The sequence below is a fragment of the Pithys albifrons genome, chromosome Z (genome assembly GCF_047495875.1).
Source record: "Pithys albifrons albifrons isolate INPA30051 chromosome Z, PitAlb_v1, whole genome shotgun sequence".
Lineage (NCBI taxonomy): Eukaryota > Metazoa > Chordata > Aves > Passeriformes > Thamnophilidae > Pithys > Pithys albifrons.
Genome location: NC_092497.1, coordinates 65641792 through 65656400, shown reverse-complemented (window position 1 = coordinate 65656400; position 14609 = coordinate 65641792). Strand labels below are relative to the sequence as shown.

Here is a 14609-nt window from a genome sequence, read left to right as displayed (position 1 = left end):
TTACATGGATGTGTGACTCTCAGGCACGTGGTGTGACTCTTGGGGATGTGCTATGCAGGGCTATGAGTTGGACTCAATAATCTTCATGGTTCCCTTCCAACTCAGCATATTCTGTGATTCTGTGAATAAATATGCATACATAAAATATAGCCTTAAAGTTGGCTGCCATTTCTTAGAGGTCATGTGATGTGTTTTCAGGTTCCCAATACTTAATACATGCAAAACAGTATAAAGAGTTCTGTTTTCACTCACATTTCTGCTTTTCCTTCAGTTTGTTTAGGTGCTTTGAACAACAAAGATAATCATACCAAGGAACGGTAAATTCCATTAGTAGCTTCACACTAAAACTTTGACAAGATGATTTTAGTAAACAACTTCTGCAATCATATTAAAAAACCTCACTCATAGGCCTACCAAATCTAATGGCAAGTAAGTTCCAAGTATACATCATGAATGTATATGCATGAATGCATTGTGGTATGCCGTCTGATCGTATCTGCCCTGAAGACTCCAGATAACTCTCCTCAAGCTACAGAGCAACTTGTTACCAGCTTCAAAGAATGGCAATGACTTCCCTTGTAAGACTTCTTCAAACTGTTTCTCTAAAATATAAAACTTAACTGCTTCAGCCGAAGATTTCTCACCCCAGAATTGTGCCTTCAGCAGATGGGGTTTGGACAGCTTCAACTGAAAATGTTTACTATTTTCCAAACAAAATAAAGCTGGGGAGAATCTGTCTTAAGAAACTCTGTTGTTCCATGAATAGGTTTAACATTCCCATTCTCGAGGCAAAGACTCCACAAGCAGTGCTTTTCTATCCTTCTGGAAATTCATCCAAGCTGTAAGAATTAAGAAGTACTTAAAAAGAGAGGTTACAAACTTGAAGCTTGGAAGCTTGAACTCACATGAGATTCTGTCCACTACTCATGTGCCAGCCCAGGTCACAAGAAGCTAAAAAGGTCTTGCAAAATGAAAGTGTGGCTTATTGACAGATTTTTAACCCTGTTATTTCAGTGAACCTACTTTACCACAGGGATGCCCTCATGCCTCCTACCCCTCCACTCCTCCTACCCCTCCATTGCTTCAGTTAAATTTTACAGAAACAAAACCCTAAATACTTGAGCATTACATCATGGGTCTGAGAAACTATACTTAACAGTCAAGTTGCACAGTTAAGTAACACGATACATACACATTATTTTGTGCCTAAAAGCAGAGATGAATTTCTTCTAGTGACATAGGCTTGATTTGCAGCAACTTTCCCATCAAGTAAATAAACAGCTCTAATATTCTCACTTCCACCTGCTGAGTTTGGTCTCCCATTGTGCTGGTTTTGGCTGGGGTAGAGTTAACTTTCTTCACAGTGGCTGGTATGGGGCTATGTTTTGGATTTGTGGTGAACACAGGGTTGATAATACAGACATGTTTTTGTTATTGGTGAGCAGAGTTTATGCAGAGCCAAGTTCTTTTCTTTCTGTACTGCCATGCTGGCAAGGAAGCTGTGAGTGCATGGGAGGTTGGAAGGAGACAGTCGGACACGTGATCCCAAACTGACCAGAGGGATATTCCATACCAGTGACATCATGCTCAGTATATAAAGTGGGGGGAAGAAGGCTGAAGAGGGGGACGTTTACAGTGACGGTGTTTGTCTTCCCACGTAACCATTCCATGTGATGGGGGCTCTGCTCTCCTGAAGATGGCTGAACGTCTACCTGTTCATTGGAAGCAGCTAATGAATTATTTACTTCCCTTTGCTTGTGTGCATGGTTTTTGCTTTCCCTATTAAACTCTCTTTATTTCAACCCACAAGTTTTGTAGCTTTTATCCTTCCAATTCTTACTCCAATCCTGCTGGTGGGGGAATGAGTAAGTAGCTGCATGGTACTTTCATTTCCAGCTGAGGTTAAACCACAAAACAGATTAGGAGTGATTTCCTCACCAATTTCAAAAGCAGTTTGAGTTTGTTGCCTTTTACATATTTTGACAAAGAAACCTTTGGGGTCCAATGTCCCTTTTGCCCTAACTCTAGTAAGCACTATGGAAGAGATACTGAGATCATGATATTTTAACAACAGCCATTTATAAATTTCCACTGAATTCAAATTCCAGCAGGGTGAGATGGGATGATGAAAGAAGGCAGCACCAGACAGTTTTTATCTTCCACAAACAACAGATATTGCTGAAATACAACATTGTGCATGTTTAGTTCCATGCACAACATAAGTAGGTATTAATATCCTCTAAGCTCTCCAGCAAGTTTTCAAATTTAAACCTTAATGTATTTTACTGCTTTATTTTTCCATCATTGTAACTGAAAGCTAGAAATCCTGCAATAGGTACAAGTTGGTGCTGTAGAAATCTGCTCTGGTACATCAAAATGCCAAGATATCTCCTTCACTTTCTTGAGTAAACCGAGAACTTCTATTCTTATCAGGCACAGCTTCACAGGTTGTCCAATTAGGAGAGTGAATATGCTGCTGGAAGTCAGATTGAATTGTCCTCATTTTCTAAATTTCCCTAAGAATCTCCACACAATGCATTGTAATTTACCAGTTTACTCAGAGTTAACATGTAACATGAAAAAAGCATTAATCTGTGGTGGGGTAAGGTTAAAATATGTTTTATTCCAGCAATAAGATAATATTTGTGGCCCTCCAAGAAAATCCTTCCAGACAATGATCCACCTTCTTCCAGAAGGAACGCAAGAAACATCACTGCAGGTTTTTATGTTTAGCAGACTTCTCTGGCTAACTGCAGATTAGGTTATTGCACCACACTAAAGAACTATGCATACATTAATATTCCTTTTCCTCAGACAATTCTACCTCAATCTGCAGAATGACTTGACTTGTATGGTTGATAGACAGAAATGTGGATGCCCAGAGAGTCCAAGATGTCCTTACAGCCTAGCCCGTGTTATAGTTATACTATCTGGCTCAGTCTTCACTTCGATATGTGAACTGCAGAAAAAGTTAAAAAACAGACACCAGCTTATTCAATAAAGTAGTACTTTCCTCGCTTTTACAAGAGAAATAAAAACCAACCCAGAAAACCCCATAACAGTAATACAAAGAACAACATTAGTCATAACACCAGGTTTTGTCCAGTAGTTCAGAACAGGCATGTGATGTACCACCCACTTGTTAGAAATAGAATTAGGGTTTTGCTGAAGCTAAAAGAATTGTAACAGAGTAGTTACGGGGTAATTAGTTCCAACGGTTTTTCCCGCCTTTGGAGGGGGTGGGGGGTCTTGGGCAGGCAGGCGAACCGGGCCAGACTGTGAGTCCCCAGTTCCGCGCCAACAGGAATGGGGGCAGGGACCTTTCACCCGGGAAAGGGTAAAAAAAGTTCTGGGTTCTTTTTGTTTTGGGTCTGTCTCTTGGGCCAGAGAGAGACACAGCCGGTTCGGCCGAATCTGTTAAATAAAAGTTTAGTTTTGTTTTGACGACTTTGTCCCCTCTAAATTTTATTGGTAAATGTGAGCATTTCTCATACAAGTACTTCTGGAGGGACTACAGTAAGCAGTGCTCAGCAGTAAGTTCAAGTTCTACTTGCAGACTGTACAGATTTAACCATGCTGAGTGCTAACCAGGTAAAACAGGAAACGAGTTTGGCCCAGATAATATTTTTTTACAACACGTGCAGCAATATTCAGGCTTTATTCAAGTTTCCACCTCAGGACACTGCTTTCGGTTCACCTCACATTTAACAAAAGTGACCTTTTTTATTTCAATTCAGCTTATCATAGCCCTGAGAGAGCTGAAGTTATTTATTGTTTCCTTTGCTCATGGTCTCTCAACATCCAGTTGTACTTGTGCAAGAGCAACCCTTCTGACCTTTTTTCTAGTTACGGGCACCATGGAAACAGAAAAGTAACCCACAATCAAAACAAAAGCTTCGGAATTAATTATTGTAATTGCAAGGAAATGGGCATTTATGGTGAGTGAAACTATAAAAGAGAACTCCCTAACTCTTCACTGAACTTGATCCCATTTGTGTCCTAAACTGGATATACTAAATTCACAAATGCTGCTCAAGAACTTGAACGGTAGTATTTCACTACTGCACTTTTCTAAGCAAGGTATCAGTTCACTAAAATGTTCACGCTGATTGGTCTGGCCACTGTCAAACTACATGAAAAAGCACAACTCATTACAGTCTCACGTTCTCTGCTTGGTAAACCTGGTGTCCCACACCAAGTTCTGTAATCAAAGAGATGTACGAGCACAGCACTAAGCTAAACATATCACACCACTTCAAGACTGGTGTTCCTTGATTTGGCCCCTTCAGCGAAACATGCAGTTGTCTGAAGTGTCCTTTACAGATCTGTCCTCACAAACACCGACCTCGACCTCACCCTCACCAACCTGCAAAACACAAAAATCTAGTCATTTGCTACTACGTTCAAAATCTAGGCTTAGCATCCGGCCACTAATGCTTCCCTTCTGTTTCTGTAGTCTTTTCTCCTTATTTGCAAAGATACACACCTCTTAAGACGCCTCTTTTGAGGCAAACATCTCACTTTCCTGTATTACTTAGCTTAGGTGAACAGTCATCTGCTGTGTGAAGATGCATTTCAAGAGTCACTTTCCAATAAATATATAGTACACATTCGGTGTCTTTCCTGTCAGGTAATAGCTGTGCCTCACTTTCACAACTCCAGCATTGCACACACCTCTTAAGTTTATGTAACGCAGCTTCAAAGGTTACACCCTTCAGCAATCCAGTTACAGCCTAAGGCGACCTATTCGGAAGAAAAGGTATGCAGCACCGGAGGGCTGAAGTACCGGCTCACAGAACGCTTCCTGCCACTCATCTCTGCCTTACTGGGCATCCCCGGTCGGCATGAAGCGTCTCTCCAGACCACCAGCAGTCGCCGGATCCCGCCCGGGGCACACGGGGGCTCCCCAGCCGAGGACACCCGCGGGTCACACACAACTTGTGCCCGCGCCAAGTACCCCCGCGCCGCCGCCTCTCCCGCCACGTGCGGGCCCGGGACCGCATTTTCCCGGGAAACCTCTCGCGATCCGCCTGCTTTGCGCCCTGCCCGGCAGGGACCGCGGCGAGGCGAGAGACCGGGAGCAGCCCACTCCTCCTCCGCATCCCTCCGGCCCCGCTGTCACTTGGGCAGGATGAATGCGGGGGCCGGGTGAGGAGCCTCCAGCCGCTCAGCTGGGAAAATAAACACACAAAGGGCCCTCGCCGGCACACGGAGCGGGTTTCACCCCCTCGGGGAAAACGAGGCGCTACGTTGTCAGGGTGGGCTCCCCGCTCCCCCTCCCTTCCCCTCAGGCCCAACAACAGCGGAAGCCGAGGGATGGATACGGGGACCCTGCACCGCACAAAGCGCCGGGCCCGGGGGCAGCGGTGACCCCGGGGCAGGGGAGTTCCCGCCTCACCTGCTTGCCCCGGTAGAAGAGGCGCTGGCGGTCAGGGCTCACGCGGAAGGTCTCCTGGATCTTCTCCCGGAGGCACTCGATCTTGGTGAGGCGGCTCAGGTCGTCGATAGTGTGGGTCTCGGTGCCGTCGATGGTGCGGACTTGGATCCACATGGTGCGTGCCCGGCCGGGGCAGGGGCGCGGGGCCCGGGGCTGGCGGGGGGTGCGCTGCGCGACCAAGCGCCCGCGGCGTGGGAGGTGCGGGGGAGGGGACCGGGCACCCCTCCGTTCTTTGTTCCGCTCGGCGGGGCAGAAATTTCAAACCTCGCTGAACGGGGACGACCCTCCTGCCCCAATCCGGGCCGCCGGCCCCGCTTGGCGGGGCGCGGGAGAGGGAAGCGAAGCGGAGCGGCTGCTGGGGCGCTCCCCGATGCCGCCGAGGCAGCGCGGGTGGCGGCGGGCCGGCGGCGGGCAGGGCTACGGGGCTGCACCGGGAGCCATTCCCGGCCCGGCGGTGTTTACCGGGAGCGCCGCCGCGCTCACATGGAGGTCACGGCGCCAACGCCGATCTCGCGAGAGCCCCCGGCCGCGCCGAGACGACACGGGGCGGGGCGGGGCGGGGGCGCGAAGACAACGTGCCCCTCCCGCCGCGCGCTCCGGCACCGCCATCGCCATCGCATCCGCTGCGCCCATTGTCCACCGGCATCGGCATCGCTTCCACTGCCCCCCGGCACCGGCACCAGCCCTGTGCCCACTGTCCCCCGGCACCGGCACCAGCATCGCCTCCACTGCCCCCACTGACCCCCGGCACCGGCACCGCCTCCACTGCCCCCACTGACCCCCGGCACCGGCACCACCTCCACTGCCCCCACTGACCCCCCGGCACCGGCACCGCCTCCACTTACCCCCACTGTCCCCCGGCACCGGCACCGCCGCCCCACCAGGTCCGTGGGATCAGTGGGAATCTGCCTGGGACTGCCGGGTCTCAGAGCCGGGGAGCATGCGTAGGCAACCCGGAGAACACTGTTCCGGCCAGGGAAACCCGAGCTACAGCTTTTTCGGTGACATAAAGCCTTGACCCAGCCAGATGCAGCCCTACCCCAAAGATGCAGATGGATCCTGACTGCGCCTGTTACGGTGGAAATACGGGATGAGACCAGAAGAGGCAAACCTCGTTTGTGCTCCAGGTCTGATGTGGGTTTGACTTCATCTGTTTTCCTAGGCACATAAACACCAGACAAATCTGAAATTTACGTGGCTGTTGCTGGGCAAGTCCTGGGAGGCAGCTGGGTCCCGCATAGCCGCTTGGTTACTCCCTCATAGGAGGACGGAGATCAGAGAAAGAGGAGTAAAAGAAAATGACCATCTGAATAAAATGAGAGTAATAGGTAAAGCCAAAAGCTGTGTGCACGAGCAAAGCAAATTAAGGAACTAATTCAGGACTTCAAATTGGCAGGCAGATCATTTAGCAATTTCCTGAACAGCAGAGCTTTGTGAGGTGTGAAGTTTCCTTAGGAAGCCAAGCACTGTAACTCCTGACACCCCACACTTCCTCCTCCTTACCCCAGCTCTCAGCACCACATGGAGCTATTTGTACATTTAACTCATATTAATAAATCTCATTGTAACAATGGAAGGGGACATTCTGACACACACAGAAGCTAATGATTCTGTTTAGTACCTGGAACTGTACCCTCCATGAGTTGTAGAAATGACCACAAAACTCTCTTTTTCATTGCCCCAACAACTGGTAACTTACAGTTAGTTATTACTGAATGTAAGCAAAAATGTATTGTTTCATTCCGTGGTTTTACTGGAACCAGGGCATTTGCTAGGGATACCTTGTTATTTTCCTGTGGTCAGCTTCACTCATGGACAAAAATCCTCCAGCATCATAGTTTTTACATCTTCTAATTGACCCTTCCTGCCTATAAATAGCACATGGATTGTTTCCTCTTTCAGATCCCAAGGCCCCTGAGTACTTGCTCTTCTTCTCCAGTGCTGGAGAGGATTCATTGTAGTTTCCAATCAAGCTAATCCATGTGCTCTGGAGTCCTGTCCAACCTGTGCTGGGGATGGGTCACAACGCATCTTCAGAGCCCTGCCCACCCCCAGCCCACCAGGGCAGCAAGAGTTTGTGGCTGTCCCATCTGAGTCACCATCAATTGTTCCAAATATGGGTTCTTTCAACCCATTGCACAAGACAGAGTCAAGGTAGTTGCTTATTTCATGTCTTTGCAGAAACAGGTGCTAGCTTTCTGGATTGAACACCTGTAAACCGGTGTGAAAAAGAGCAACATCCTTGTTCCTGTGTAAGCACTGTTTAGCAATACCTAAAACATCCCTTTGCTATCAACACCATTTTGGTCAGAAATCAAAAATGGCACCATACGAGCTACTAGAAACCAGGAAATGTGATAATCAATGCCTTTGGGGGGAATTCTGAGGAGCTTAATTGTCCAAGACATTGGCAGCTCAACTAAAATGTAGATTTACAAGATGCAGATGACACCTACATACTTTTGTGACTTTTTCTGTAAGTTGTAAATATCATTGATAGCATGTTGACTCGGGGGAAGAAACAGATCACAATGAATAGTTACTAGAACACTGTTTATTAGTTAGACTCTTATTATTAACTGCAGATAACTGAACCATAGATGCAGTGTGGCCTCATGCAGCAGACACACTCACGGTCACCCAGCTGAAGCAGCAGCAGAGGGGCCAATCTCAGAACTTCGCTCGGGAACGGGGGCTCATACTCACACTCTCCAGTGGGTTCCAAGCAGCTGTGCAGAGTCAATCGTTTCAACAGCTGTGCTCACGTATACTGCCCTTTAATCTTTGTCCACTTAGAGCAGCCACTGCCCTCTTGGATGGGATGTGGGTTACATGACCTGTGATAGGTGCCATTGTGTGCTGGAGGACATGGGCAAGTTCAGCAGCTCCTCGGTACCCCAAGCTTACCAGATTTTGATCCAAGGCCACTCTGAGCTCTTGGAAGGTTTTCAGATCATTTTTCCCAGCAGGCATTTTTCCTGTATTTGTGATTGCAAAATCTGAAAATAAAAAACCCCATAAATCAACTTGTCTTCAGCTTTATCTTAGCTACACTCCACCTGTACAGCAAAAGGAACAGAGTCTCATTATAATGGTATTTGCCTAATGCAGGGTTATTTTGGAATCGTTGATGGGCCATTAGCAGACATGACCCCTTAGGTTCGGTGTGAAGGTACTAGCGACTCCCTGGAGTGGAGTTATCACAGCTCTTATCTCACAGATTTCTTTGACACCCAGCTCACACCCTTAGGAGTTGGGTGTGCCCTGGGCAGCTGCTGCAAATGATCCATTGTTAACAAATCTTGGGAAATGAATAGAGGGTGTGGAATACATAGCTTTGATCATCTACACAGTGATAAACTGATCCCACCTGCTGAACTAGAACACAGGAATTGTAAAGAAAAGGCAATCATGATTCTGGCATGGGAGTTACTGATTAGAAAAAGTACTTTGCTATGAAATAGTTATAGGTAGTCTGTTTCATACTCTGCAGTATGGACTGGAGACTAGAAGGTAAAGCAAAAAAAAAGTCTCTAAAAATTCTCAAATGGGAATTTGAAAGAAGAGGCAAAAAGGAGCAGTTATTGAAGAGCTTAGAGGAAAAGAAAGCTAATTATTTAGAAAGCAATAATGTTCTCTTTGGGATATGGTGGCGCTGATGAGGAAACTTAGGTAATGATTAAGGACAACTGACTAGCACACTGTATGATGGACTGGGGTGACAGCAGCAGAAGAATTTCTAGAATTATAACAGCAAGGAAAGGAGTCAACAACTGGAGACATACTCAAGAAATTAGTGACCAAAAAACATAGAGTTGCATAGAAAAGGAAAATTTGACATGATATTTTAGGAGATAAGACAATTCTAATTTTCTTAGAGGAAAACTCTAGTACGAGTGATTGTTTCAAGGAGGAGCTGTGCAAGGGGAACAGCAAGCCAAGAAGGAAATTTTTTTCTTGGACTTATTTCTCTAGGCAACCTTTTAATGACTTGCCAACAATGTATTAACTTGTGTGGGTATTTCATTATCAGCAAATGTGATGACTTGTCTTCCAGGGAAGAGGAAGAGAAGAAGGAAAGTGAAATTGTCCATATGCCCAACTGAGAAGAAATGTGTCCCTAACTCCCACAAAGTCAATGTGACCATTCCAATGTAAACAAGAAAAGAAGGGAGACAACCAGGATGGCTAACTTCATTATCTTCATTTAAACTTGATGAAGAGACTAAAAGAAATGCAGTATAGTTGTTGCAGCTAATGCAGCAAAAAGGCATAAGAATGGTATCCTATGTAGAGCTGACTGTGCTTTCCATCCTGTCAGGGAAGTTATGAAAGACAGCAAAGTTATGACAGTAAGAGTTTATATCATAAATATTTCTATTTGATTACTATAGGAAGAGAACTGCTAACAAGTCTGTCTCATTAAAGATGATATACATAACAATGTTTCTTTTGCCAGAAGGTTGAGACAGAAGTTGTTAGCACAAGTGTGGGCTCTGTGACAGAAGAAATGAGAAGAGGCCTACCCTAAGCCCAGTAAGAGTTCAAGATAAGAGAGCACGGAGTGTTTTGCCCTGCTTATAACTAAGAAAAGTCTATTTTTATTTTACAGTGAAGAGTCCCTGTCCTGTATTTATATAACTGCATACATTTTCTACTGTGCAAAGGTAAAAAGAAGTAGATGTAAGTATACTATATCATTCTAATAATCCCCTACCCAGGTGCAAGTCAAAAGTTCACATTGCTTTTTCACATAATTCTGCTGATTTTAGCAAAATCACAGTAAGAATTTCACTCAGTATATGCTTTTGTTAAATGCTTCCTAATTCATTCTAGTAAAGTTGTCATCCTTGCTTTTTTCTGATGTCAGTAATTTTTGTCATGAAAAGTAACACTTCATGACATTACAGCCTTTGCCATGTATGTGATGTGAGTCCTTTTTCTTGGTTTGAATTGTTCACATCAATTTAGGTATCAATACAATACAGTGTAGCATATAAGAGTAATGGATTTTTTTCATGGAAATGCAGTGATTTTATCAAGAATTATTGTTTTATAATAGTGTTGTAAATTCTACATTACATTACTAAAATGAGTGATGAAGCATTACATTTTCTTTCAAGTTTTTGTATATAAATTCTATGATATTCTGGCTAGATCTAACCATATTGCATTTTAACATTCATCTTTCTACACAAATGCATAACTTAAGAAGAAAACTATTGTGTGGGGGATAGCATTTATAGTTCTGTAATTTATAGTTTTAATATAGAGAAATATTTTACATGTACTATAAAGTCAGTCTTCTATAACAAGGCAGAGCAATATTAAATTACCTAATAACTACTTGAAAAATTTAAGCACTACTCATGCTTAGTTGGTCAACTGCAGGTTTTTAGGTATTAGAGATGAAAACACAACTCATCTTGTAAGCATAGAAGTTAGAAAATCAAGAGGAAACGTGGTCAAAATTACTTATATTTTGTTATGTAGATAGAAAGAGGCATATCTACTTTATGTCTTGTGGTCCATTTTTTCTCTGACTCAGAAATGTCAGTCTAAGTCTCTGTTATTTTTGAGGGGATATCAAAGAACAACATATATGGGTCCATTTATTGCTTTCCACAGTACCCATTAACTTTTAGACATGTGGGTATTTCTCTGTAAAAGATGGAGTGGTTTGAACACAGTCTTATCCTAAAGTTCTTCCCAGTCCTCAAAACTTGGCTTAATCAGGAGGACAAGCCACTTCTCCTTTAAAAATCTTCACATAGTTTGGAGCCATACTTCCTAAGATACTACTGTTTCTCTATGAGGCCATCACTATAGGACTGAAACTGTCCCATGATCTCACCGTATAAGCCAGCAGTGTGCCCAGGTGGCCAAGAAGGCCAGTGCATCCTGGCCCATGTCAGAAATAATGTGGCCAGCAGCAGGACCAGGGCAGTGATTGCACTGCTGTGCTTGGCACTGGTGAGCCCACACCTTGAATTCTGTTTTGGACCCCTCACTACAAGAAAGACATTGAGGTGCTGGAGCTTATCCAGAGAAGGGCAACAAAGCTGGTGAAGGGTCTGGACCACAAGTGCTGTGAGGAGTGGTTGAGGGAGCTGGGATTATTTGGCCTGGAGAAGAGAAGGCTTGGAGGTGACCTTACCTCTCTACAACTGCCTGAAAGAAGGTTCTGTCTAGGTGGAGGTGGTCTCTTGTCTTAGGTAACAAATGACAGGACAAAAGAAAATAGCCTCAAGTGGGACCAGAGGAGGTTTAGACTGAATATTAGGAAAAGGGTAGATGCAGCAATTAAGGACATAGATTAGTGGTGAACATGGCAATGGTGGGTTAACAGTTGGACTTGATAATCTTAGAGAACTTTTCCAACTTAAACATTTCTATTACCTTACCTTATCAACTTAGATAATTTCAAATTCCAGTTGATGCCTAAGGTGTTTTTGATTTTTTGATTTTTTTTCATTTTTATAGATTTTAGACGTTCTTGTAACTGTAGTAAAAGGCAAATTTAGTGTGTTAATATTTCTAGCAGCTTAAGTTCAATGTTTATACATGCCAACCTCTGCTACATATCAGTAGCTCAAATTCTTTTAGCTATCTAGACTCTCTTCAAGGCAGAATGGTGAAGAATATCAGAAAGGTCTGCAGAATGAAACATAAACATAAGCCACTAACCTCAGGTCTAAAGAACACTGGAAAAGCTCCAAGGGCCCTACATGTGCTGAGGAAGAGAAAATGATGAACAGCAAGTCCCACTGACCCCTAATTCAAATCCTGAGGAGGTGTGACCAGAGGCAGAACAGGGCTGGAGCAAGAGATGTGTGAACTGGGGATTGGGTAGACAATATTATAAAAACCATAGAAATCAGTGTTCAGGGTGTGTGTCAATATGTATTTCTGTGGGTCCTAGGCCTGATATTAAAGAACTTTCACTTTTTATTTTATCCCACACCAACTTGGCTTGGAGTCCTGCTTTGCTGGGGTTTCTCACGCCATTACAGTTCTTCTCCAAACTTGGCACAATAGCATCATGTTTAACAAAATACAGCAATTTCTTGTGGATCCAGGTATGACAATATGTCACCTTGGTCTGGTCAGCCAAAACAACAATATTAACCTTAACTCTTATAACAGCTCCCAGTAAAACAGCATTAATCCTAGCTCATCATTCCTAAAGCTTCTTCTCAGATTAATATAACTATAATCTGAGCACATCAAACTCTGCAAGGTGTAGAAGGCCAATGGGATCCAGTCCTGTATCAAAAATAGCGCGGCCAGCAGGACCAGGGAAGTGATCCTTCCCCAGTACTCTGTGTTGGTGAGGCCACACCTTGAGTATTGTGTTCTGTTCTGGGCCCCTCAGTTCAGAAAAGATATTGGGGGGCTGGGGTGGGTCCAGAAAAGAGCAACAAGACTGGTGAAGGGCCTCTCCTATGGGGAGAGGCTGAGGGAGCTGGGGTTGTTTAACCTGGAGAAGAGGAGGCTCAGAGGTGACCTCATCACTGTCTATAACTACCTGAAGGGGAGTTATAGCCAGGTGAGGGTTGGTCTCCTCTCCCAGACACTCAGCAACAGGACAAGGGAGCACAGGCTTAAGCTCTGCCAGGGGAAATTGAAGTTGGATATCAGAAAAAAATTCTTTCCAGAGAGAGTAATCAGGCATTGGAATGGCCTGCCCAGAGAGGTGGAGGATTCACCGTTCCTGGAGATTTTTAAACTGAGATTGGACATGGCACTGAGTGCCATGATCTGGTAAATGGACTGGAGTTGTACCAAGGGTTGGACCTGATGATCTCAAAGGTCTTTTCCAATCCAATCTATTCTATGATTCTATGATAAGTGCAAAGACTAGGAATAGCACATACCAGGAAGCCTATGTGTAACAACATGTATCCATAATTTATTAGTACGGATTACAGCAGTCTATTTCTAGATCTTTCTCTAGCTCAACAATGCCTGCCAGCCCTCCCTGAAGCCCTAGGCCAGCAGAGCCATCTTCCAGCCTCATCTAGCCTTTCATCCATAGCAGATCCAGACTTTACTGTTGTTCCAGGGTTTGGAAGGATTCTGGGCTGAAACTGGACACCATTTAAAATTCAAGCAAACAGCTTTTATTGCAGATAAATAACAAACAAAAGACCAAACTGAGAAAAGGAAAGAAACAAACCCCAAGATTCCCACTCACTCATAAGTGCTGCTGCATCCTTTGGCTTTGGTAGGCTCAACACACTTAGCAGGCATCCCACAGGAGGCAGTGTTGTCCTCTGTGTCAGCACACCTCCACGTTGGAGCAGGAACTGTCTGTGTTTTTACACTCGATCTGTGATGTCTGGACATATGTGACCAACACATGCCCAGATAGATGTCTACAGTCCCTTCCCCTGTTATGTAACTGGAAAAACCCCTTGCACCTGCACAGTGTATATTGAGAGTCTCCCTTTTTGGGTCAGTGGTTGTTACTTCTTCCTCCTCCTCTTCTCTTCTCTTCATGTGTCCTTGCCTGGCTGCTGGCAAGCAGCCAAACTACAAGACAGTCTCAGGATACACAAGACGTTTCTCCTTCAAGGCCAAAGTCCCAATTATAAGTTTTTGTTTTCTATAACTTGACAGTTGGCAAGGCCAGACTAGGACCAAAAATAATAGCATCTCATCACACCCGAATGCAACTGTAGAACATCATATCTTGTTATCCTACTTCCAAACTGAAATTATCACCTCATTTTGCTGTCTAATTAAAGACAATTGCTTGTTTTATGTCTCTTTACTTAGAATTAAAGGTTCTAGTTTTGCAGTTGTCATAGTGCATATGTTCACCTCTGACAATCAGTGAAAAAACCCTGCACCTCCTTGACTCCATCAAAAACCAAGGCTAAAGTTCATAGTTCTCAAACAATACTTCAAACATCTGCTTTAAAAAAGCGAAATGTGCAAAAATTAAAAACATTTTAAGTAATTATATCTGAATTATAAAAATATTTACTTATGAAAACTGAAGGAATTAGCCAGCAATTAAGAAGCACATGCTTGCCGATTTTTTGGGGGGTTTATTTGCATAATAAAATATATTAAGTTTCATCTGCTAACAATGTATTCATTTATATGAGTGTGGTTTTCCTTATATAGCGGTCTGATTATTAATTAAATGTCAGAGAGAAATGTA

The 14609-nt window shown here is 44.3% G+C and overlaps 1 protein-coding gene across 2 annotated transcripts in view; it reads right to left on the bottom strand.

Annotated features, from left to right (window-relative positions):
• The window catches only part of UHRF2 (ubiquitin like with PHD and ring finger domains 2), a 74761-nt gene extending 68833 nt beyond the window's left edge, over nucleotides 1–5928 (bottom strand). For both annotated transcript variants that reach the window (XM_071581328.1, XM_071581330.1), the window contains exon 1: nucleotides 5399–5928. In XM_071581328.1, coding sequence (XP_071437429.1) covers nucleotides 5399–5551 — 153 coding nt within the window. In that variant the 5' untranslated portion in view covers nucleotides 5552–5928. The remainder of the gene's footprint in view (nucleotides 1–5398) is intronic.
• Between the last annotated feature and the right edge of the window lie 8681 nt (nucleotides 5929–14609).